The 24,859-nt window shown below is 38.8% G+C and overlaps 2 protein-coding genes across 3 annotated transcripts in view; one reads left to right on the top strand and one right to left on the bottom strand.

Moving 5' to 3' along the window:
- On the top strand, positions 1-6,565 carry Cryba1 (crystallin beta A1). Of its 2 annotated transcripts, XM_057776260.1 has the most exons (6): positions 1-31; positions 871-935; positions 1,915-2,033; positions 3,389-3,530; positions 5,952-6,094; positions 6,418-6,565. In XM_057776260.1, the coding sequence occupies exons 1-6, from the start codon at positions 1-3 to the stop codon at positions 6,563-6,565; spliced, it is 648 nt and encodes a 215-aa protein (XP_057632243.1). The 2 variants fall into 2 exon arrangements, with proteins under 2 accessions (XP_057632243.1, XP_057632244.1); XM_057776261.1 differs by lacking the exons at positions 3,389-3,530; positions 6,418-6,565 and having other exon boundaries at positions 5,952-6,078.
- Positions 6,566-7,513: 948 nt separating this feature from the next.
- The window catches only part of Nufip2 (nuclear FMR1 interacting protein 2), a 29,806-nt gene continuing 12,460 nt past the window's right edge, over positions 7,514-24,859 (bottom strand). The window contains exons 3-4 of the mRNA XM_057774179.1: positions 19,005-19,037; positions 7,514-15,602 (exon numbers count right to left, since the gene is read on the bottom strand). Coding sequence (XP_057630162.1) covers positions 15,550-15,602; positions 19,005-19,037 — 86 coding nt within the window. The 3' untranslated portion in view covers positions 7,514-15,549. The remainder of the gene's footprint in view (positions 15,603-19,004; positions 19,038-24,859) is intronic.

Below are 24,859 nucleotides of genomic sequence, written 5' to 3'. Positions count from 1 at the left end.
ATGGAGACCCAGACTGTGCAGAGGGAGCTGGGTGAGTAAGGCTTTCACGGTAGCTTTGAGGAAGAACCAGTTGTCTCCTGCCTAGAGGTTAGAGCCTTTGAAGGTGGGGAGAAGTGGGGAACTTTGGTCAGTGGACAGCTTCAGTTGCTACCTTGAAGAGTCACCTATATGGCAATAACCGCTTCCCTCTGGGCACAGGGAGGTGTAATGGGTAGGAGATGCGGCTTATTTGGAGGCTCCACAGCTTTGGCATGGTGCTATATCAATCACCCAGGAATTGCCAGCTCTGCTATTGAGATGCTCACCCAGTATAGAGTCAAAAGCAACACAGATGAGTATTGTGAGAAGTTCTGGGAAGTGAGGGAGAAGTCATAATCTGCAGACTGGAGAAGACAGAAAGGTCTAAACAGGTATAGGAGACAGAGGAAGATGAACATGCAGAATAATAGGTCAATTTTGGTGCTTGGAAGACCACAAAAGATTCAAATAGAGGTTGCCTTTTAATTGGGGCAGGTAAGGTGGGGAATTCTGACCCTACTGCCTGAATGACTAGATATATGGAATCTAGACATTCGTCAGAAAGTTGATATTAGGATACGTTAGACCCAGACAGTGTTGTTTCTGAAGGCAAGCAGAAGGTCAGAAGGTACATTTATCAAGAGGTCCAAATGCCTTTGCATTCCTGGTATAATTTTTACAGTGACTACATGTAAAAGGTTTGTTGTTGGAAAACCTGAGGTTTGGGTAATAGCACCAGAACCAGAATCCTAAAAAAAATCTGGGACTTCAAGCCTCTTTTCCTTTTTCTTGTGCCTTCTTACCTCACTACCCCCATCCTGAAAGTCTTATCATTGATGTTATATCTTCCAGAAACTCTTCCAACCACCAAGATGGCTCAGACCAACCCCATGCCAGGGTCCTTGGGGCCATGGAAGGTAAGCTGATCCAATAACATGGAAAATGGAAAGATCCAACAGGCAGGGCTGAGGTGCTGCCACATGGTAGCTACCAGGTCGTGCTTGCTCCCTGACAGTGCCCATCCAACAAAAACCTGTTCTGGAGGAGGAAGGCCCATTCAACACCCAGACTCTGTTGGAAGGCTTCCAGGATAGGTGCCACTGGATGTCCATGATGGGTGGGAGATGGTACTTGTCTTGGCCAATTCAGACTTGCCGTTAGATCCCAAACAAGCCATGGGATTCAGGCCTCCCTACTCAGTCTGAGGTTGAGCTGAAGTGCCAGATCCCAGGCCTCTCACTGTTTCCCTAACACTTGATCCTTTCCTCATCGGACAGCTCTGAGGCAAGTTCACAGTTTTGGGAGCTTGCCAGGTAAGGAAGCAAGTTCTAGTTGAAAAGACAAAAGATTTATAACAACCCCTTTATACTTTAGAAGCAAAGAAATAATCCTCAGGGTACTTTTAGGGAGTCCCAGAATCCTGGCCTCTGGGTCCTAAGGGTGCAGGACACTTGGTGGAATCAAGAGCTCACAAGACCTTGGTCTGGTCAATTGAGCTCTCCATTACCCCTGAAAGACCCTTCTTCTCATAGACTGCCTGAACATGTCACTGAGCAGCGGGCCTTATTCGAACCCCTTTTTGCCTTGTCTATACTGACCTTATCAGGTATTCTAGACTGTGGCTAGTGATAAAAAAAAGTACAGGATAGCTGGGTGGTGGTGCACACACCTTTAATCCCAGCACTCGGGAGGCAGAGGCAAGCAGATCTCTGTGAGTTTGAGGCCAGCCTGGTGTACAAGAGCTAGTTCCAGGACAGGCTCCAAAGCTACAGAGAAACCCTGTCTCGAAAAACCCAAAGGAAAAAAATTACAGGATAAATACAAGCTCTTAACTTGCACCTCTTTTCTTATTAGTATACCTGGTTCTCTTTCTTGTTCCATTTCAATCTATTTCAGATAACCATCTATGATCAGGAAAACTTCCAGGGCAAGAGGATGGAGTTCACCAGTTCCTGCCCAAATGTCTCCGAGCGTAGTTTTGATAATGTCCGATCCCTCAAGGTGGAGTGTGGCGCGTGAGTATGGGCACCAGCAGAGCTGACAGGCCTTTTTCAATTCTCTTTAGACATGATGCCATGAGTAAGGATATAGGAAATTGTTCCCCAGAAGTTAAGCACTTCTTAGAGGCATCTTATTTCCTAAAGGAAATTGGTCCATGCTTAATTAAGTAACTCAAAGCTAGGAATGATGATGTTCATATCTTGGTAATATACTTGCATCAGGGCAAGACAATGACAGTAATTGAATCTGTGCTTTGGAAGTGCACAGGCCATGCCTTTCGATTCCTTCAGAACAGGCACAGAAGCCTGTTTATCTTGCCCATAGAAAATAGGGAGAAGGGAATTATTCTTTCTTCCTTTTGATTTTTTTGAGACAGGGTTTCTTTGTGTATTCTTGACTGTCCTGGAACTAGCTCTGGCCTCTGCCTACCTCTGCCTCCAGAGTACTGGGATTAAAGGCATGCACCACCACCACCACCTGACTTGAAGGGAAATTCTTGTGAACGACAGAGTTTTTTTGTATGTTTGTTTTTTTGAGATAGGGTTTCTCCGTAGCTTTGGAGCCTGTCCCGGAACTAGCTCTTGTAGACCAGGCTGGCCTCAAACTCACAGAGATCCGCCTGCCTCTGCCTCCCAAATGCTGGGATTAAAAGCGAGCACCGCCACTACCACCTGGTCGAGTGAGAGATTTTATGACACAGATGTATTGTCCCAGAGCAGACACTGTTAGTTAATTTCTCTATTAAAGGAATGGAATCCCAAGGATCTAGAAACACGTTAGTTCTCAGTGTTCCAGAAATCTCGATTGTCAATCTTGGTGAGAGATTCTCTAGCAGGCCTAGGTGTGAACCTATACTAGTACTGTTGGTCCATGAAGAAGTGGCTTTGATGTGACCAAGCTTCCACAAGCTGCTCGGTACCAAAACAGAAAACACTTTAAGACATCTTCAATATATAAGATTCAGTGGTTAACAGCTTAACTAGAATGCTCCATTCAGGTAAAAGTATGGAAAGCAAAAGGAAGAACCCTTAAAGTAACAAAGAAACAAGTACAGATACCCATCCCATCATGCTTTTGCTCTTAGGAAAAGGCTTACAAGATCTAGAGCCAAAGAAATGGTCAATGAGTCATCATCAATCTTAAGTCCAGGTCATTAGAATGGAAACAGCTTTGTTAAAATACACATTGCTAGGTAAAGAGAATCTTCAGTGAGTAATTTCAAAATACATTTACAAAACTGTTTGATCAAAGTTAGGAGCATTCATTACCTAGGGCTTTGTGACTGACTTGATATTTTATTCCACTATGAACTCATCTAACAAGAGAGACCTTCTCTTCAAGGCCATATACCATTACCTATCTTTGGCAGCTGGATTGGTTATGAACATACCAGCTTCTGTGGACAACAGTTTATCCTGGAGAGAGGGGAATACCCTCGATGGGATGCCTGGAGTGGGAGCAATGCCTATCACATTGAGCGTCTCATGTCCTTCCGCCCTATCTGTTCAGCGGTGAGTCTCAAATTTTGACTTTTTTTTTTGCATGTGAGTGGGGTAAAAGATGAGGTCGGACTGACATTTGTTTGCTTCTGTTGATTATGTTGAATGTAACAGGAAGGATGAAAGTAACGAGTAACACTGTTCCCTTCCTTTAAATCTATGACTTGATTTCCCTCTTTATGCTAAAAAAGGGACTTTTTTTTTTTTTTTTGGATTTGAGACAGGGTTTCTCCATAGCTTTTGGTTCCTGTCCTGGAACTAGCTCTTGTAGACCAGGCTGGCCTCGAACTCACAGAGATCTGCCTGCCTCTGCCTCCCGAGTGCTGGGATTAAAGGCATGCGCCACCACCGCCAGGCTTTGTTTTGTTTTTCAAGACAGGGTTTCTCTGTAGCTTTTGGAGCCTGTCCTGGAACTCGCTCATAGACCAAGTTGGCCTTGAACTCACAGAGATCCCCCTGACTCTGCCTCCCAAGAGTGCTGGGATTAAAGGCGTGCGCCACCACCACCTGGCGATAAGTAAAATTTTAACACCATGGGGCTGGAGAGATGGCTCAGTGGTTAAGAGTACTGACTGCTTCTTTCAGAGGACCCAGGTTCAATTCCCAGCACCCACATGGCAGCTCACAACTGTAATTCCAGTTCCAGGGGATCTGACACCTTCATACCAAAGCACATAAAATAAAGTTAAATAAACATGTTTTTTTTTAAAAAAACTTTAACATCAGGCACTATTTAACAACGGATCAGGCTGCATTCTAAACTGAATCTGAAAATAAAACAAGTATATTTTTAAAACGACGTAACATTCTTGTGAGATATACTATGTGCAAATGGGGAAGAAACACTCCTAATCTGTTTCTGAGGACTGTAATTACTTCTTGCACTACTTGGCCACATTTAAAATGAGTAATTTCCTTCTTTAAACGTAGGCACCAAATCATTCTTTCAGTTCCTTAAATATCCAGTTTTCCATTAAACTCTCATTTAGGATATAGTTGAACTGGCCAAACTTGGTCATCTTTTCTAATTTTGAAAATACTTTTCTGTTGCCATTTTCTCAGTATTGACATAAGTATCTGACATGACTTAAGTACAGTTTTCTTTCAGCTCATGCCAGACAGAGAGCAAAGTGGTAGAAATATGTATTTAGAAATGTCAAAGGCAGATCACAGCAGCTGTCCAAAAAATAAATAAATAAAATCATTTTAGTACAGGAATAGGGTGTGCAGCGAAGCTACTGCCTGCTTCAGTGCCCAGTCTCCACATGCTTCCCCTCCAACATGGTGACCTCAGCTGGAAGTAAATGCCTCCATCAGGCTGCACTTAGTCTCAGAGAGCTGGGCATGGTAGTGCACATACTTGTAGCACCCAGAAAACTTGAAGACAGTCTTGAATATTGTTTTTTTAAGTTTAAGGAGAAACAGACCAACAATTAGGAGACAGGGTTTCTTTGTGTAACAGTTCTGACTGTCCTGGAACTAACTCTTGTAGACCAGGCTGGCTTCGAACTCAGAGATCCACTTGCATCTGCATCCCGAGTGCTGGGATTAAAAGCGTGCACCAAAACCTCCCCACCAATTAGATTTCTAAGGGCAGAAAATGGTCCCGATATTGGGAGTGACATTTTTCTGGGCTAGCTTTTAAAAACATTCTTTTGATTCTTCTCATGAAGTTAGATATGAATAACTCTGAACCTAAACCATGTACTTTATTGGGGAGGTTACTAGAAACAAAAATGCGGCCGGGCGGTGGTGGCGCACGCCTTTAATCCCAGCACTCGGGAGACAGAGGCAGGCGGATCTCTGGGAGTTCGAGGCCAGCCTGGTCTACAAGAGCTAGCACCAAAGCTAGAGAAACCCTGTCTCGAAAAAACAACAACAAAAAAATGCAAGCACACAGGTACTCAACAGTGTTTTATACACAGTGAGATCTTGCTGGGGCTGTAGATAAACAATTGTACAGCATGGGTGAGGCCCTGGATTAGATTATGGACAGCAGTACCAAAAAACAGGTGACTATTATTTAATGCATCTTTTACACTTTTTAGTTTTGGTTTTTCAAGACAGGGTTTCTCAGTGGTTTTGGAGCCTGTCCTGGAACTAGCTCTTGTAGACCAGGCTGGTCTCGAACTCAGAGATCCGCCTGCCTCTGCCTTCCAAGTGCTGGGATTAAAGGCGTGCGCCACCACTGCCCAGTTTATTTTACACTTTTTAAATGTGTAGCCCAAGCTGGCCTCAAACTCGTGATCCTTCGGCCTCTTCCTCCTTCAAAAATACTACTGCCATTCACCACCAGAACCAGCTATTTTACAGTCTTATATTGGTTAAGTTAAAAAATCATAGCGGTAGATTTTGCCTGTAGGCCAGAAAGTGTTTCAATTTTTAGAAAAAAATAGCAATAGAATAACTAAGGTTTTGCGTTCTGGGTTATAGAATCATAAAGAGTCTAAGATTACCATCTTTGAGAAAGAGAATTTTATTGGACGCCAGTGGGAGATCTGTGATGACTACCCTTCCTTGCAAGCCATGGGTTGGTTTAACAATGAAGTTGGTTCCATGAAGATACAATGTGGGGCGTAAGTACATGTGAATGTTAAGAGGCCAAGGGTTTACTCGATTCCATACACTGGCACCCTAACTACTGGCATAATGCTGCTGGAATTCTTTCTCCAGCTACTGCTTGTTCTGCTTTCTTCCACTAAGTACCTCTGTAAAAGCTTTTATAGACAACCAAATTTTTCACAATTAAAGCCAATCCTTTGTAGTCATACTACACTCAGTAAACAAAAATGACATGTTTTCTAATACTCCCACCCTGAAACCCAGTACCAGTTTGGGGGTCTATGTCAGGTTCTTAACCACATTTAATAATGTAATAATATGCTTTGAAATTTTCTAGCTGGGTTTGCTACCAGTATCCTGGATATCGTGGTTACCAGTACATCTTGGAATGTGACCATCATGGAGGAGACTACAAACACTGGAGAGAATGGGGATCTCATGCCCAGACTTTCCAGATCCAGTCAATTCGCCGTATCCAACAATAGTGGATTAAAAGTCCCAGATTTCCTCAAGTATGAAACCTTGATAAGCACTCTAGGCTTTATGTTCTACTCAGACAATGCTTCCAAATGTTAGCTACTAAAATCAATAATAAATGTCATTAAAAAAATCAAAAACCAGCCTCAGAGAGACTGAATCAACTACCACACACAAATCCCTCTTGTGGCTGACATTTTAAAGATAGTCTTAATAAAACCCTAAATTCCCAGCCCAGGTAGTGGTGGTGCACAACTTTAGTCCCAGTACTCTAAAGGCAGAGGAAGGAGGACTGAGTTCAATTGAAGTCAGTCTGGTCTATAGTGCTTGTTTTATGATAGACAGAGCTACACAGAAAAACCATCAAAATACCCTTGTAAGTACTTGTCAATTATTTGCCAGGGCAAGGACAATATTCCTATATCAAATAACGCATACTATCACTCTGATATTTCATCCCTATCTCCATTAAGAAATTTTGGTTAAGAAGAGTGCTGTGCTGCTTTTGCAGAGGATCCTTGGTTTCCAGCACCCACTTGAGGTGGTTCAGACTTAAATCCAGATCCAGAGATCTGTGTCTCTAGTCTCCGCAGGCACCTATATATACACCTCACCACGCCCATTAAAAATCCTTTAAAGTTATTAAAAAAAACAACACTCTCTGGAAGGCAGTAAGACACCTCAAAGATTATTCAGAGAAAAAGATGGGCAAAGTCACACCTTAAATCTGAGCTCTTGGGAGGCAGAGATCATCTGTGAGCTTGAGGCCAGTCTGGTCTACATAGTGAGTTCCAGGACATTCAGAACTATATAGCAAGACTGTGCCACAAGAAAAGAGACATACTGTGTTCCTTGCACAATCAACCTTTGAAAATTGTCAATGTCACCATCTTAAGCTTCCAGTGAAGAATTAAAAAATTAAAGTACACACAAAAAATTAACACAAACACCTCAAAAACTTGAAATTTTTTTATTCAACAATGTACACTTATTGTCTTATTTGATCTACAAATCTCTCAAGTTTTTCTCATAAAATAAGTAAATCTGAGTATGGTTGTAGAGTGTAATTTTGTATTTTTAAAACACTGAACATTAAGTAAGACATTGATAAAGGAAGATCATCATGTAACTGATACTTCCTTGAAATCCATTAACAGCAACAGCTTTAGTAAATACCTAAGCAGTTAGTTATTTAGCAAAACAGTAAATTTCTGGCCACTGTTCATCTATCTAGAAAATACCTACTTTTATTTTTTAAACTGGGCAAATACTGAAAAAATTTTCAGAGGGAGAAGGGCAAACATCTAACGTAACTGTAATTTACTAATTATTCTTTCCCAAAATTAAAGGCAACCCAGCTCCTAAGTAAATGTCTGTGCACACAATACAGAGATTATACTTCTCCAATACATTTGCTATGTTGTCACTATGCAGGCCAGTCTGGCTTTGAACTCGTAATTGTCCTGCTTCAGCCTTCTGGTCGCCAGGATTACACGTGTGCACCACAAAACCTAGCTACCAGTATGCTCTAAGACTGGATTTAAATGAACTATTGACAGATGCTAAAGAGTACTGAAAGCCATCCATGCTGTTTGCTACTACCTGTGTTTTTAAGGCTATGCATTATAGACCACATTTTGGACATCTTACTATTTAGTTATTAACTTCCACTATGAGAAGTTTTGCTGTCTTTTCAAAGTCAACAACACACACCAAGAAGAGAAGTAAATCCTCTTTTAGATATAGACAAAGCTATGAAATGAAGTATCTCATATGTAGGAGCCTGGGGAAAACACCATTGGCAGTATCTTCTACCCAACTCTCCTACAAATAAATGCCCTACGGAAATTATAGAAATTATCTGTTAAAAGATGGATAACAAGGTCTGGCTAGCACATCTGTACAACCTTAGTAAGTGCACACTTCCTGTCAAGTGAAGCTACCTAGTTCATGCAACTGCACTGAATGGACCTACCGTGCCCAATTTCTAAACTTGTTCTCATCAGCTTGGCATTTAAAAAAAAAAAAACTTTAACAACTGAATCATTTTGATAAACTATCCAGTCCAATTTATGCTAGAATAAAGGTTAAAGGGGGGGGGGCTATCCTACCTTTAAACCAGCTTTAAAATATAACATTGTCACAGAGCTTCGTATGGCAAAGTTTTTTCCTTCATTTCAGCTTGATTGACTTTCCATTTCTTTTTCATATTCAAAATTTCACTAAGAGCACTGGATCCAATGGTTTATAAAGCCGATACAACTGCCCTGTTTCAAGAAAAGCCCTTTAATAGATGCAAGTCAAGCTCTCATTTCAACTGAACTTTATTCAACGGGTGCCAGTTTTCCTCCCTTTACTTCCACTGATGAACTAGTCCAGAATTGATGAGCTAGTCCAGAACTCTGAACATGTTTCCAAAGATGGTAAAGCTAAGAACAGCAAAATAATGACTTTTGGTAATGACACACAAATTAAACTTTCAAAACATGTGCATAGCTTTATTCATCTACTTAGATCTAACCTTTTCACGGAGCTTCGGCAAAACTGAGTGTGCAAAATGCATTTCTAAAACGTAATGCAAGCAAAGCTTTTCACATTTACACTGGCAGGAAATACAGAAACTAACAAGTCACATTAGGGAGACTTCAGATCTGTTTTTGTTTTTTAATGACAAGAATTGCACAGTTTATTATTGAGACAATTGTTGCAGACATGAATATCTAAATTTTCTAAGCAAGGTGCTTTAACAATAATAATTTTTGTTGTTTAAAAGAGCCAAAAATTTTGGATCAAAGCTCACTAAGAATCCCCAATTAATGTGGACTCCCATCATCTTCCTGTATTTTGAAAACAATGCTTTTAATAACACCTTTCATAACACTAAGGAGACAGCAAGCTGAAACTTTCAAAGAGCACAAAGAAATGGTGTCATCACATTACTTGAAGGTGGTGCTGGGGGTGGGGTAGGTAGTAAAGAATCCTTTTTACTATTTCCCACTACAGACCAGCCACTAACAGACTTAAAAAAAGGGGGGAAGGTTGTGAGGGAAGAGAAACTACTGAAAAGCAAGTCACTTCCCCAGTTTATAAAAGAGTTCCAGTTTGACAAGATCTATGACTTTAAACAGAGAGCACCAGTTGGGCAATAGAATGAGCATTTCAACTGCATAAAAAATCAGTGAGGTGGTAAGAACCATCAGCATCTCAGGCATCACTACATGGCCTTTCCAAAGTTAATATACATGCAAGGCACACCGATAGAAAAATAGATCTCTGGCCAACAAATATATTAAGTAAGCAAATTAAAATTTTGGCTCTGTAATATTGGCAACATCAAAATATAACCAGATAGCTTTGGACCACACATCTTTCTCATATTCCTCCACCTCATTTGGTGTCCCTCCCCTACAGACTTTTTGGGTTTTTTTTTTCTCCTTCATGTTTGACTATGTGCTTGAGAAGATTTTTCCTTTGTCAAGTAGCATTCTTATACTTTGTTTACCTTTGTTAAGTGAAATATACACTAGAGAAGCAGAATAGTTGGGAGCTTAAGACTAAATATGACTGGTTCAGGGCAGCATTACTTGACTGATGCAAATTTTAAAAAAAGCCAGCTTACTGACAAAAAAGAAAAATTACTTCCTTTAATCTTTCCCAATTCTTTGAAGAAGAGAGGGAATAATAGAAACAAAGCTAAGGTTTAAACAATTTTCAGTAGTAGAAGACACTTTAAGGCCAAACAGTATAATATTAACCAAAAGTTTATTTCCTAAGTTACTGTCCCCTTCATAGGTCAACACAAACTACAGACTGACTCACTCCTGAAGAAATTATAAACTCTGCTCATCACTTGTTAGTGGCTGTGCTACAGAGAAAAGGTATTAAAGCAACCTATGGTATATAGTAATGTTAAAAAGTGCATCACATTCTTGATTTTCAGTTTCCCATAGCAGCAGCAGCAGCAGGCGCAATCTAAGACAAAACAGTTGTTTTCACTCTAAAGATGCAACAATACCTAATGAAATGTATTCAAGATTGTGAAAAAAGTATCTACAAAAGATAAATGCAAAGACTCAATAGACAAATAGAACTTAAGGTATTCGTTCATATTTACATATTAAAACCACTTTGTTAACACCAAATCTTTACAATTAGCAAAAGAAATGTGCATTTTAAGAATAAAACAGATGTCACTAAAGCAGTATCCATTTTGGAGCCTTTGTTTAGCACCTGAGGAAAAGGGATATATGTGGAAAGCTATTGTAATGTTGATGTAAGCTGGTTTGGTCTGTAGATTACAACTGATTTACAGCAAAAGTAAAAGACTAGGGGAAAACCACTTGTAGCTTTTATAACAAGGCTACTAAAAAAACAACACAATGTTATAAAACGGCTTCAGAACCCTGGACAGAAGAAAGTTTTCTAAATAGTCTGAACCAGCAATTCCACTACAGCTCAGGGTGTCTGTTAAGTTTCCAGGCCTTTACTATTTGATAGTCCTTGTAACACAAAAGCAATAAACTACTGATGGTTTGTTGGGCATTCATTTTATTGACAGAAAGCTCCAAGCTCTCACACTACTGCTGGCATCTAATAATTGCTTCCAAGACCTTTCTTTCTCTACTCAGTAAATCAGCACTTGAATGGAATTAATGATTTATCACTCTTTTACACCAACACAGAACGACCTTGCTTCTAACACACCTAAGTGTTTCTAAACACTGATTTATAGAACTAATCTCCTGTATACTTCTGGCCATCTTTAAGGAGCTACTCATGCTTCTAGGCTTGTCCTGTGCGCACTTTCCAAACTACTGGGGTATGGAGAAAATAAGCAAACCCCACCTTTTCTTATAGATAGTTCTATCAAACTCCACCCTGGCAGGCATACATCAACAGGATATTGTCCTTCACATGTATTTGATTCATTACACTGTAATAGTTGGTTAAACAGGAATTGTGTCATTTGAAGACATGGTCGAGTGGCATTAAACCCTTAGCAATTTGAGCAAGAAGTGACTTGAGAGGCACCCTTACATACCCCAATGGACAGCTTTTTAAATTGAGCCAAGTCTTAACTGGTAGAAGTTCACATTACACACCAAAACAAACAAAAAAAACCAACCAAACAAAAACAAAACGAAAAAACTTTTGGTGAGGATTGGAAACAGCCTAACAACCAACTGTGAAACTGCTGCTGCTGTGTCCTTGTTTGTGAATGACTACTACGCCTATTCTCTAAAAACTGTCATTTAGAAAAAGAAATCATAGCACTTGTTTGATTTATGAACAATTTGCAGATTCTGAGTGGTAACTAACAAAGTAGATGGAGGACAGCAGAAAGCTCTCACTAACAAGTCTCTAGATATTGGCTATCCCTCCTAGAAAGCAGAGAAGGGCAGGCTACTACAGACACCATAAACACACTTTATTGATGTGAAGGTTCATTACTAAGGTTAGAGGAAACACTATGCAATTAACTTCAGGTTGTTGAAGTGGGGGTGAATAGAGAAAAGATAAATACACCCTGTCTTTTGTTGGGAAGGGAGATTATTCAAGACATTTCACACAAAGTGAGTGGTATGTGACGCAAAACCCACAATCAAGATAAACTGAAAAAGAAATCATCACCCATAATTAGTTTCCTAGCTATTAAAAAAATAGGTCATGATTTCATCCTTAGTGCCATTTTTTCTAGTACTACCCTTTAAGGATTTAAACCACCCGACTTTATTCCGTCTAATGAAAACAAATGGCACAAAATAAATACAAGTTTCATTCTCTGAATACTAATATAATGTCTTACACATTCATTTACTAATTTAGTATCTTCATCTTTCCCTCACACGAGCACCCCAACATACATACATACATCCACACACACACACAACTTTTCAGTCTTTTAAATGGAGGGATGTTAAAAATCCCCTCTAGACTGTATTTGGTTTATGCTACAGTACTAATACTCTGAGTTGAAAGAAAATTCTTTATACCATCAACACACTGTTATTTAAATGTGCTAAATGAATCACAGCTGATGTTTCTTTAGAAGCTTACACAAAAATAATCAGAAAACAGATGAACTTGTAAGACTTTTTTTTTAATAAGTGCTCTGTAAGGAATTGTGTGAGGACCTAAGGAGAAATATTGAGACAAGTATCAAACAGCACAAAGGAGATCTGTCCCAAAGTCCTGCTTGTACCGAGGCAATTAAGTCCATTAACCCAATGTCCAAAAAATACTGACAGTTAATATGATGGGCCACTAGGGATCCCAGAAAGGTGAAAGACATTTAATAATTACTGTATATACCTCTTAATCATATTAATCAAGAAAATTTCAGTGGAGAAATCAAAGTGAAATGTTGCATTGTTTCATTTAGAAATGAGATTCTCAACCTTTGGACAAACAGAGAAGGGATACATTCTCTTTAGCTTCTCTGAACTCTGAACAGAGGCCTGAAAGATATGGAAAGGGAATTATGAAAGAGAAGGCTTTTAAAGGTAGCAAGTATTACTTCTAAGTTTAAAAGCCAAATTCAGGAAATTGGAATTTTTCTTTCCATATGATTATGTTCAACCTTGTATGCCACAAACCAAGGAAGTTGTTTTGTAATTTGTGAAACAGAAGAACTTTAAAATTCCAGGCAAGCAAAATGACATTTAAAAAAAGACTGGGGTAAGGATTTGGCCCTAAGGCGACAAGTGGTTACACAAGGCAATTAAACACACAGCAGAACTTTAAAACCTATAAAACAAACTGGAGCCTCTTTTTTTTTTTAATCAACCTTTTTTTAAAAACTTTTTGAAAATTTTTATTAAAAAAAAAAACAAAAAAAAAAACAAACACAGACTTTTTTTCAGTTCAGTATGTGGCGTGTTGCATTTTCCAGTTTGTTCAATGCTTTAAAGCTCAAGGATGCCGCACTTTGAATTGTACATGGGCCTGAAGCATCCTAGCTTTTGGCAAGCAGGCAGGAGACTCAACAACAAAAAAATGAAAAAAAAAAAAAAAATTTCAAAATAGAACAAAGCACTAAATGCAGGGCACATCTGTAAACATATTATACATTTGAAAATTACAATATCAGTAAAAGTGATACAGTTTACAGGTGAAATGAAACTATCTGAAACTGGCCTATCACAAGTTTCTGAACCTGGACTGATACAATAAGTTATTATATATATTATGTATAAAAAGTTTTGTTTACATCAAGTGGAATTGGCAATCCATGCTTATACTTTTTAAAAATCTAAGCAGGGCAGAAATCCAGACTAAAAAGTATTTTTCTCTGCAGTAAATCAAATAGCTTGTTTCGTGAAGTATTTGTTAAAAACCTGAAATAATTAACAAAACCAGAAAATCCATCCATACTACAATCGCTCAAAACTGGACATTTCTTAGAAAACAAATAGAGTAAAAAGTACTTTCTCCCCCAAACATGTCTAGGGGATCCGGTCTGCCTGTTAGAAGACTGCAACTCTATAAATGCCCTGCTATTTTAACTTGTATTTGACAAACATGGATACACTGATTTCTCTGTATGTGTCTATGTGTGTGATGTGATGCATCAGGCCAGAGAACTTGTTATTATGCCACTAACATCACCCAGTCTTAAATTGGACCCTTAGTTTCTACACACACACACAAAATATACACACACACACAACACACACATACACACACACTCACTTTTTTTAGCATGCTATACACAAGCTGCAGCGCAACAGGATGGTAATGTGATAGTAAGACAGGGCTAATGCTCTTTTCTGCCCCAAACAAAATTTCCAGATTTTCACATTATTTTCCTTAAAAAAAAAAAAAAACAAAAAAAAACCCCATCTTGCTCTAATGATAAAATATATTAAGATATAATTAGTAGCTAGTAAGCTCAGAAGTAGAATTTGCATGAAAACACGCCTTCTACAAGCAGTGTTTATTACCTCCTCACTGGCTAAAAACATTTTTTTAAGAACTTTTTTCCTTTAGATTTTGCTGAGAAACTGAAATTAAAAGAATTTACAGAAAAATATATGTTTCGCTTAGATGTTCAATGAAAAACAAGAGTACACACTTAGTGTTAGTGACAGAGAGCAAGTCTGAGCACCTACAGCAAAAAGCAGAATATATTTTTGCTCCCAGTTACACAATTATGATGGATAATTTATCAGCCAATTCCTTGTTCTGCAACCTTTCTTTAAATGACACTCTTGGATTTGTCAGCTGTTAAAAAGTCACACACATAACCAAAGTTAACTATGTACCCACCTACTATTCCAGGATTGTAGAACTTCAATGCCCTCCCCCAACCCCACCCCCACAAAAAATAAAGGAAAGGAACTATTTCCCCAACACCCCACAGAGGCTGCACAACTGGCAAGACATGCAAATCAGATTTTAAAAACCAACAACAAAAAAACAAACAACAAAAAACACCCCTGCAAACTTCAAGGCATTTATCCAGCATTCTCGCAGGGCTCAAAATAAAACTAAAAGATCAAGGGCAGAGAAGGGGAAATGCTGCATCACTCTGGGTTCCCCGTGATTAGTGTATCACTTTAGTCACACAACAAGATACAGATACCTAGTAAGTGGATTTGCCTTTCCAGTGGGTCATTTGTTGCCCAAGTCGATGACAGCAGGAACTTTAGAACCACGCTTGTTAAGTCTGTATTCATTAATCACTTGCATTCACACTTAAAACAAAAACTAACAAAATAAAGGAAAGACTATTCGGTACCGGAGATTAAATAACCATGTGTAGTCTCTTGAAATAAATTTGATTCCTTAAGAAGTCTAATTACTCTCAGTTGCCTTTTTTTTAAATAACTATATATATATATATATGTATATATATATATTTGTATATATTATCCTGTGATTCTACTTATGGTTCCTCTGCTGCGTTGAAGATCTAGGAGCATAAAAGCCTTGTGTCCATGAACGGTGGCTCTAATGCTGCAGAAAGGTTACAAATAGGCAGTCTGGTCCTTCATTGATCTGGACTATCCATGGCTTCATTGTAAGTGATTATCCTTTTGGGATCTAGAAGCAAAATGAAAAAAAAAGTAAATTAATTAAAATAAAAATAAAGTTCTGGAATTAACCAGGAAACAAATCATAAGCAATCACCGTTTAAACTGCTACATGTCTGATTAAAATAAAATTTAAAGGTCATTTCTTTTGGTATTATCACAAGTGTTTCTTCTCAATTTAAAAATGTCGCTGTTCAACACCCCCAACCAATTCCCAACAACATTGTCCTCTACCAAGCAGTAAGGGCAGAGGACAAATTTTTGGACAAACTTTATGAGTTCTGGGGTTAAACTAGGTATAAGTTATAAAACTAGGAATAAGGGATATAGCTCAGTAGCACAGTACTTTCCTAACATGCTCAAGGTCCTGGGTTCTTCATTCCTTACCCATATTCCAAGTAAGGCTTGTAAAGCTTTGATTCATTATTTAATACAAACGTAGAGGTATAAAAATACTTAAATTTTCCTCAGTTTAAGAATTAAACTATTAGATGGGTGGTGGTGGCACACACCTTTAATCTCAGCACTTGGGAAGCAGAGGCAGGCAGTCTCTGTGAGTTCGAGGCCAGCCTGGTCTACAAGAGCTAGTTCCAGGACAGGCTCCAAAGCTAGAGAAACCCTGTCTCCAAAAACCAAAACCAAAACAAACAAAAAAGAGAATTAACCTATTGTAGGGTGGTGTTAGCACATGCCTTTAATTCCAGCACTCAGGCAGAGGCAGGTGGATCTCTGTGAGGCCAGCCTGGTCTATAGAGTTCCAGGACAGCTAAGGCTACAGAGAAACTATCTTGAATCCCCCTCCCTAAAAGAATTAACGTAGCTTAAACTGGGCAATGGTGGTGTACACCTGAGTTTAAGGATAGCCAGGGCTACATGGACAAACCCTGGTGTTGGGGAAAACAACAACCACAAAACAAACAAAAACTCCCCCAAAAGAATTAATCTACCTTTAACAAGGAGATAATATAAAAATGTCTTTTCTGGAACTCCAAAGGCAACATGACATGAAGACAACATTCACTTCTATAGCCAGTAGCCATTTTATAATACAATTAGGTAGGTTTATTTTAAGGAGATCATATAAGGACATTACTAATCATGAGGTGATGGCTATTCTAAGAAACAAAAAAGAGCAGCTATGATATTTGCAAACCATACCCACCAGATAACCCTAAGGATGCAGCAGAGGCTCGCATACCTTGGCAGTAACCAAGTCTCTAATGAGACTGAAGAAGCACTCAACAAGAGGGAAAAATTCCTGGTACTAGAAACTTAACCAAATACCTCTGACTAGCAAAATTATGTATTCTGGATGAGAAAGCACAACCACCACTTTACTAATCCACCATAACCTAACTACACTGAAAGCAGTATTTGTTCTTATATTGACAGGTAAGCCTAGTTCTCATCCCACATCAAGGAAACTTTTCTTTGCAACAAATGGAGACCATTAAAGAAAACTAAAACCAATCAAAATACAGAGTTGTGCCGGCTGGTGGTGGCATATGCCTTTAATCCCAGCATTCAGGAGGCAGAGACAGGCCTCTGAGTTCGAGGTCAGCCTGGCCAACCAAAACAAGGTCCAGGACAGCCAGAGCTGTTACAGAGAAACTCAGGGAAGAAGGGAGGAAAAAAAAAAAAAAAAAAAAAAAAGAATTGTAGAACCCAGCCAGGCGGTGGTGGCGCACGCCTTTAATCCCAGCACTCGGGAGGCAGAGGCAGGCGGATCTCTGTGAGTTCGAGGCCAACCTGGTCTACAAGAGCTAGTTCCAGGACAGGAACCAAAAGCTACGGAGAAACACTGTTTCGAAAATCAAAAAAAAAAAAAAAAAAAAAAAAAAAAAAAAAAAAAAAAAAAAAGAGAGAGAGAGAGAATTGTAGAACCCAATCCTAACAGATGCACATACAAAACAACTCCTGCATTTAAAGTCAGGGAACATTGCAGAAGATAGGGAGGAAAGGATCAGGGAATTTGCTAGTAATGTAAAAAGTAACACCTTTAGTCTCACTAGCATGGCTGCCTAAACATGAGCTTAACAAAAACAAGAGACATGCTAAAGTGAACAAGGAAAGCCCAGGAGCCTCACCCCTACACAAAGAACTACAGACAGCTAAAATCACTTGAGCACTGAGAAATAGTCTTCCCCAAGGAAGAGACACCAATTGATCATCCAAAACCAAAACAGTCAGTCTGGAAAACATATACATATAGTAACACTATACAAACTAAGCAGGTAGTTATTTATATATCCAGGAATGTGTGTGTATACATCATGAGTGTGTAAATGTACAAAATACACAAAATAACAAAAAGAGACCAAATTTGAAAGCAACCAAGGAGAGGCATAAGGGAATGTTTATAGAGGGAAGAATGGGGAAATGATGTTAATTATAGTCTCAAAACAAAGAGAAAAAGAAAACAACAGAGAGATAGAACAATGTCAGAAACCAAGAATTTCATCACTCCCGGTCTGTGAGCTAAAAGTTCCTAACATGTAGAATGAGTGCCCTATTGACTTTATGCCAGAAAAGGGCATCAGATTCTACTACATGGTTGAGCCAACATGTGCTTACTGGGAATTGAATTCAGGATTCTAAATATCCAAACCTAATCTCAGTAATCACTTTTCCAGTCAAACTACCAAAGAAGATTGTACACTGTCCCTGTCCTTGTCAAATCTTGATTATGGAAAGAGGATAAAAGTAAATTTGCTATTTGTTTATATTACCAAACATGATTCCAGACAAAGTCCCTTTAACACTGAAAAATCAAACAATGAATTTCATTCTTAGACTATCATCCCTTTGTCTATCATAGATAAAAACATGGTTGGTTTTCTCAGTTAGAAACATTTATATTTGGAAGGAACAGGAAGGCATCAGGAAGGGCTATAATGGGTTGGGGGGGGGTCATATCTAAGGCTATATATTAAATATTCATATAGCATGAGCTCTGAGTAAAAAACTTAGCCTTTGATAAGTGTGGTGGTGTACACCTTTAATCCCAGCACTCAGATGGCAGAGGCAGGCAGATCAAGGCAGCCTATTCTACGAAGTTCCAGGACAGTCAGGGCTACATAGAGAAACTGTCTCAAACTCTTAGCCTCTTCTAATTCACACCAGACTAGAATAAACATTTCAACAAGTAGAGTATTTCCACCTTCCCTGGAATAGAGTCTTCCATTGTAGCCCAGAATAGCCTTGAACTTTAAAGCCTCAGCCTTATATAGGTGAAACACAATGCCTTAGCAGTATCGATATGGCAACTACTGCCCTTTGATTACAATCAGTTAAGTCAATACAAAATACAAAGCCTGTTCATTTGGTAGGCCATGATTCCAAATATTCTCATTAAAACAAATGTCATGATTTTTGATTAGTATTAACATTTCAAATAGTCAACCATTCTTACCTTGCTTCTGCAAATTCCATATAGATTCCATTTCTGTAAGAAAAAGAAAAAATTATTTTACATACGACCTTTAATGAATGCAGTATTTAGCTCTACTTTTATCACTTACAATAATGTTATGCTTCTACCACATCTGAAAAATATGAAGTGATTACTGCTGGGATAAAGGTAGGGCTGACAAACAATAGTATAGCTCTATGCAGCACAAGGTACTGAAATTTTCAAATTTTTAAGCATCATCCAGATTATGTAAAATCAATTTTGGGGTTGTCAAGATGGCTTCCTGCCCAGCCTAATGACTTAAGTTCAATCCTTAGTAGAAGGATGCTGGTTTATCTTTGACTGCCACACTGGTGAGACACATATGTGTGCATGTGCATACACAGACAGACATGTGCTAAAGAATAAAAGCCAATTATGTGGAACAATAGTCTGTTTACAAATATCAAAGATAGCAAAAATCTGCATTTCTAAATGTTATTTCTCACCTCACTGTCACTACCCAAGTATGTATTTACCAGGCAGCCAATACTTAGTGGAGTATTCAAGTCTCCTAAACAGAACCTTCATCATATTTTATTAAACTTGATTAAACATCTAGAAAAAGTAGTTCAAATCACACACAAATCGATAGGCCAGAATGCTAACCCACATCTCATTTGTTGGCACAATCACCATTTGCTCTAATTTCTATTAAACTTGCTTTATGTTTACTGTTTGACATCTTACAAGGGCATGTTTAACAAGACAGAGTGACCATTTTTGCAGTGCTTTGAAATGAACACCTAAATGAGTAAGAATAGCTTATGATACAAAACCCTAAGAATTAGTCCCTGAAGATAGAGAGGTCACCAAACTATTCATAAAAAGAAATGAACTAGCACAAAAGCAAGCAATATAGTAAGTATACTTTTTTTTTTTTTCCGAGATAGGGTTTCTCTGTAGCTTTTGGTTCCTGTCCTGGAACTAGCCCTTTTGTAGACCAGGCTGGCCTCGAACTCACAGAGATCCGCCTGCCTCTGCCTCCCGAGTGCTGGGATTAAAGGCATGCGCCACCACCGCCCGGCTTAGTAAGTATACTTTTCTCATGCCTACACAAAAAGGTTATTTTGCACCATCAGACTAGATCTTCTAACTAGTTTCATTCATTATGTATTAAGCATAGTCTGTTAATGGACTCATAATACAAAAATATCCCTCCACATTTAGAAGAAATTAAATATATATATATCTAAAATCATAAGTTTACTGCAAATAGAGGCTGAGAATTTTAGACTACATTCTCCCCACAAGATCAAAGAAACAATCAAAGCTGTTTATCTTGATTTTTGGGAGGGATACAAGAGGACAGGGTCTCTCTGTGTAGCCCTGGTTGTCCTGAAATTAACTATGCAAACCAGGCAGGCCTTGAACCTCAAGAATAATGGAATAAAAGATGTGCATCACCACAACCAGTTATTAGCGAGAAATCTAAAAGATAAATTACAAGTGTTTGAATTTAGCTGTATGTTTATAGCCTTCAAGTCCCTGGCAGATACCTATCTGGTATAGCAAGATACTATATATCCAAGCATGGTTTAGGCAACAGAATAACAATTTGAGGCCAGCCTAAGTACACAACAAGACCTGTCTTCAACACTTCTCTACCACCAAAAAGAGGACCTGAGTCAACTTTATTGATACCAAATATGACAAAAATTTCCTTCTCCTTAGGGTACTACCAAGGGCAGAGAATTATAATAATCTGATAACAGCAATCCAGTAAAGGAACTGTTACCTACTGATGGAGATCATTATTATTTACTACCCCAATATTATTTCATACATCAGAAATGACTTCTTTTAGAATTGTTATCTTTGGTCTCTGAATCTTGACTTATTTAATACATCCAAAGATAAGCTTGTCTTGGTTGATCTGAGGGAAAAAAAATAAGAATTCAGCTCAACTGTATTTTTTAGAGCCTTTTTTTGTTTGTTTGTTTTTGTTTTGTTTTTTTTCGAAACAGGGTTTCTCTGTGGCTTTGGAGCCTGTCCTGGAACTAGCTCTGTAGACCAGGCTGGTCTCGAACTCACAGAGATCCGCCTGCCTCTGCCTCCCAAGTGCTGGGATTAAAGGCGTGCGCCACCACCGCCCGGCTTTTAGAGCCTTGTATATACTAATTTGAAGCTACAATCAACCAAAATAAACATAATTGCCTAGTGTAATGATATTTCATTTGTATTTTAATAAATAAAGCTTGCCTAATGATCAGAAAGTAAAACAGTCACTCAGTCTTTACAAGCCAGGTAGTGATGGCACACACCTTTAATCCCAGTAGCCACACTAGTTTGCTATAGAAAACAGGCCATAGTGGTGCACACCTTGAATCCCAGCTCTAGAGAGGAATATAAGATGGGAGGAGACAACTCTCACACAGTCTCATTCTGAGATTCCTGGAGGCAGGCTCGCCATTTCGGACTGAGTTAGAAGTAAAAGTCAGTGGCTGGCTTGTTTTGTTTTTCTGTGCTACAGTCTTACTTAGGTCACTTACACAAGAGTATTTTAATTTTTTCCTATAAATATACTTCAGCAAAGGCTACACAGTATGATCGTCTATCCCAAAAAAATGAAACTCCAATTTCAACAAATTCTAAATGACCATTCAAACCAATACTACCATGAAGTTATTTTCACTGGGCTAACAGACAAGTCGTTGGGGGTTCTTAAGCTGTTGATAATTTTATCTTTTCTCCCATTTCTGTACTATACAGAAAAGCAAAAAAAAAATCTCAGCCGGGCGGTGGTGGCGCACGCCTTTAATCCCAGCACTCGGGAGGCAGAGGCAGGCGGATCTCTGGGAGTTCGAGGCCAGCCTGGTCTACAAGAGCTAGTTCCGGGACGGGCACCAAAGCTACAGAGAAACCCTGTCTCGAAAAAACAAACAAACAAACAAACAAACAAACAAAAAAATCTCAAAATACAGAAAATCCAATTAAAGGATAAAGTACCTATTTTTAAAATAATCTGTCAAATTTGGAGGCTTATATTAATAAGATTCCTATAAATTTGTCAAAGGCATTCATGGAACATCCCAAATAGAAATTAACAAAGAACACATAAACTATATAAAGTTGATGCTTGAGCAATGAGGTCAGAAGTGTAGGATCCTATTCCTAACGTTTCTCAGTGAGTAGATTCTCTACTCCCTTTGGTGCTAGAGACTGAAAACAATGCCTTGCTTGATTTTCTACCACTGAGCTAAACCCATACATAAGACAAACAGAATTCTGACTCCCAACAGATGGCCACTAAATTTTTACATTAATGCACCACTACAGTTCATTTCTACAGTCTGTAATATTGTGTCCCTGAATTTCTGCTTAAGTTAATGATGTCTGTGTCCACTTTGAAATAACCCCAGAACTTATGTGGGAGAGGCAGGGGTTCTTAACTACTGAGTCATCCCTTTAGTGCTATCCTGTGACTTTGAACATGTAACCATCATTGTTAGAGAAGTAGCTTCTTTCCTGAATGAGACACTCCCCATTCTCATTCATTTATCTAGGGAGTCTGGTTCTTTCCTGCTAATGGTAAATGTACTATTTATTTAGAAGTCAAAAGCTGAGTTGGCCTTTATGTGTTTAGTACTATTAGGTGGAAGCCATACTTAATCCATTCTCTCTGGGTATTTAAGACATGCAGTTTAGACTCTAACTTGACATCACAAAGGGTGACTTTGAACCCCTATCTCCATCTCCTAAGTACTGGCATTGGGGCATTTACTATCAATCGTGGCACTAATCATATTATATAACTATAGTGAACGTTAATAATAATAATATTTCCTCAGAAATATCTGGCCACCTGATGCCGCTTTCCCACTGCTCTTGCCCTTTTTTTTCTCTACTAGGGAGTAAACCTAGGTCTTTTGTGTCTATTAGGCAAGCTATCTGACCAGTCCTCTTTACTTTTGTTTGCCAATGCATTCTTGTTACCTAGGTAGGCCTTGTGTTTGTAAACATAAATAGAATTACAGGCCTATACTAGCAGGCCGTTTTTTGGTCTGTCTGTTTGACAGTATTACCTCTTACCAAATATCCTGAACTTGCCTTGAAGTGGCCATTATACCTCCACATCGTTCCAAGGAATATGATGTCCTCTTCTAGCCTCCAAAGACCATTACGTACATAAACAAATTTTTTTTTTTTGATTTTCGAGACAGGGTTTTTCCGTAGCTTTTTTGTTCCTGTCCTGGAACTAGCTCTTGTAGACCAGGCTGGCCTCGAAACATAAACATTTATGTGTGTACACACACACACATAAATAACTAAAAAGTAAATAATAATTTAAAAAGATCACCAGGTGTGGTAACACACACCTTTAAACCCAGCACTCTTTTTTTTTTTTTTTTTCGAGACAGGGTTTCTCTGTGGTTTTGGAGCCTGTCCTGGAACTAGCTCTTGTAGACCAGGGTGGTCTCGAACTCAGAGATCCGCCTGCCTCTGCCTCCCAAGTGCTGGGATTAAAGGGTGCGCCACCACCGCCCAGCAATCCCAGCACTCTTGAGGCAGAAGGAGGTGGATCTCAGAGTTTCAGCTGATTTACACATTCAAGGCAACATAGTGAGACCTTTTCCAAACAAAAATGAGAAAAACTCATGAAAATCCAGTTCAATCTCTACTGATTTTCCCTACTTTTTTGTCTCCTCACATTTAAAATCTTGTGTTTTCTCCCTCACCTAAATGTTTTAAAGGAAGGATCTCATGTATCACACTGGCCTCCTCTTCCAGATCCTAAATGCTTGGTTTGCATGTTTCTAGGCAAGTACATTACGAACTAAAATAGTGACTCGGTGCCTAAGTATTTTTAAGGAAAAGATCCATCTTGCCAAAGTAATCTTCTCACAAAAAAAAGTACTTTTAGTCAATGGCAGATATTTCGCAAGGAAAAAAGAAATTCCAAATTAGCACTATACTCCTTAAAAATACATGCTGTGGCAAAGAGGGTAGGAGAAAAAAAAAAAAAATCAAGCCAAAAAGATTATAGAGCAACCGTTTCTTTTTCTTTTTTTCTTTTTTTTTTTTTTCAGTTTTTCAGGACAGGGTTTCTCTGCATAACACTGCTGGCTGTCTTGGAACTCACTTTGTATAAAGACTCAAACATTCGCTTGACTCCATGAGTGCTGGGATTAAAGGTGTGCACCACCACAGCCAGGTTAAACTTGTATTTTCAAATGAACCGCTAAATTAGAACTTCATCGCTTACATGCCTGCAAGACTGGGTGATGCTGCTGGCATAACAAGTTCTCTGCCCTGATGCATCACAAACTGGAGAACCAAACTGTTTATACTAATAACCTGCCACAAACTGACTTAACAGCCTCCAGTTGTCTGAAATATATTTTAATACTAGCAGTTTCTCCATAGGACATTAGCTTCAGGTGATTTAACAGATCACAACTAGGACTAGAAGAGATGGCTCAGCAGTTAAAGATCACTGACTGTTCTTCCAGAGGACCTAGGCTCAAATCCCAGCATGCACATGGTAGTTTACAACTAAGTGTAACTCCAGGATCTGACACTTCCACACAGGTGCACATGAAGGCAAACACAAACGCTCATACAATAAGCATTACTTTAAGATTGTGTGTGTGCACTGCAATTAGTGGAGTTTTAAGAAGGTAAAGATACTTGCTGCCAAGCCTACACACCTAAGCCTGGTCTCTGGGACCTACCCCCACTAGGTTTTCCTTGCATAGTTTTAACTGACTGATTTTATCTGATATCTTTCAAGTTGTCTCAGTTATCCCAACTACTAAGTATAAATTATAATTCATCTATATTGCCACTTAGTATACGAGCTAAAATTGATCACT

Source organism: Chionomys nivalis, chromosome 7 (genome assembly GCF_950005125.1).
Source record: "Chionomys nivalis chromosome 7, mChiNiv1.1, whole genome shotgun sequence".
Lineage (NCBI taxonomy): Eukaryota > Metazoa > Chordata > Mammalia > Rodentia > Cricetidae > Chionomys > Chionomys nivalis.
The sequence above is the reverse complement of the archived record's forward strand: the minus strand, read 5'-3'. Positions and strand labels throughout refer to the sequence as shown.

Bases quoted from the DNA above. Each gene is read 5' to 3' on its own strand.
- Cryba1 (XM_057776260.1), top strand. From the start codon at position 1: ATGGAGACCCAGACTGTGCAGAGGGAGCTGG. The intron at 3,531-5,951 runs GTGAGTCTCAAA...TCTGGGTTATAG, and splicing joins TCCGCCCTATCTGTTCAGCG to AATCATAAAGAGTCTAAGAT. The intron at 6,095-6,417 runs GTAAGTACATGT...GAAATTTTCTAG, and splicing joins ATGAAGATACAATGTGGGGC to CTGGGTTTGCTACCAGTATC.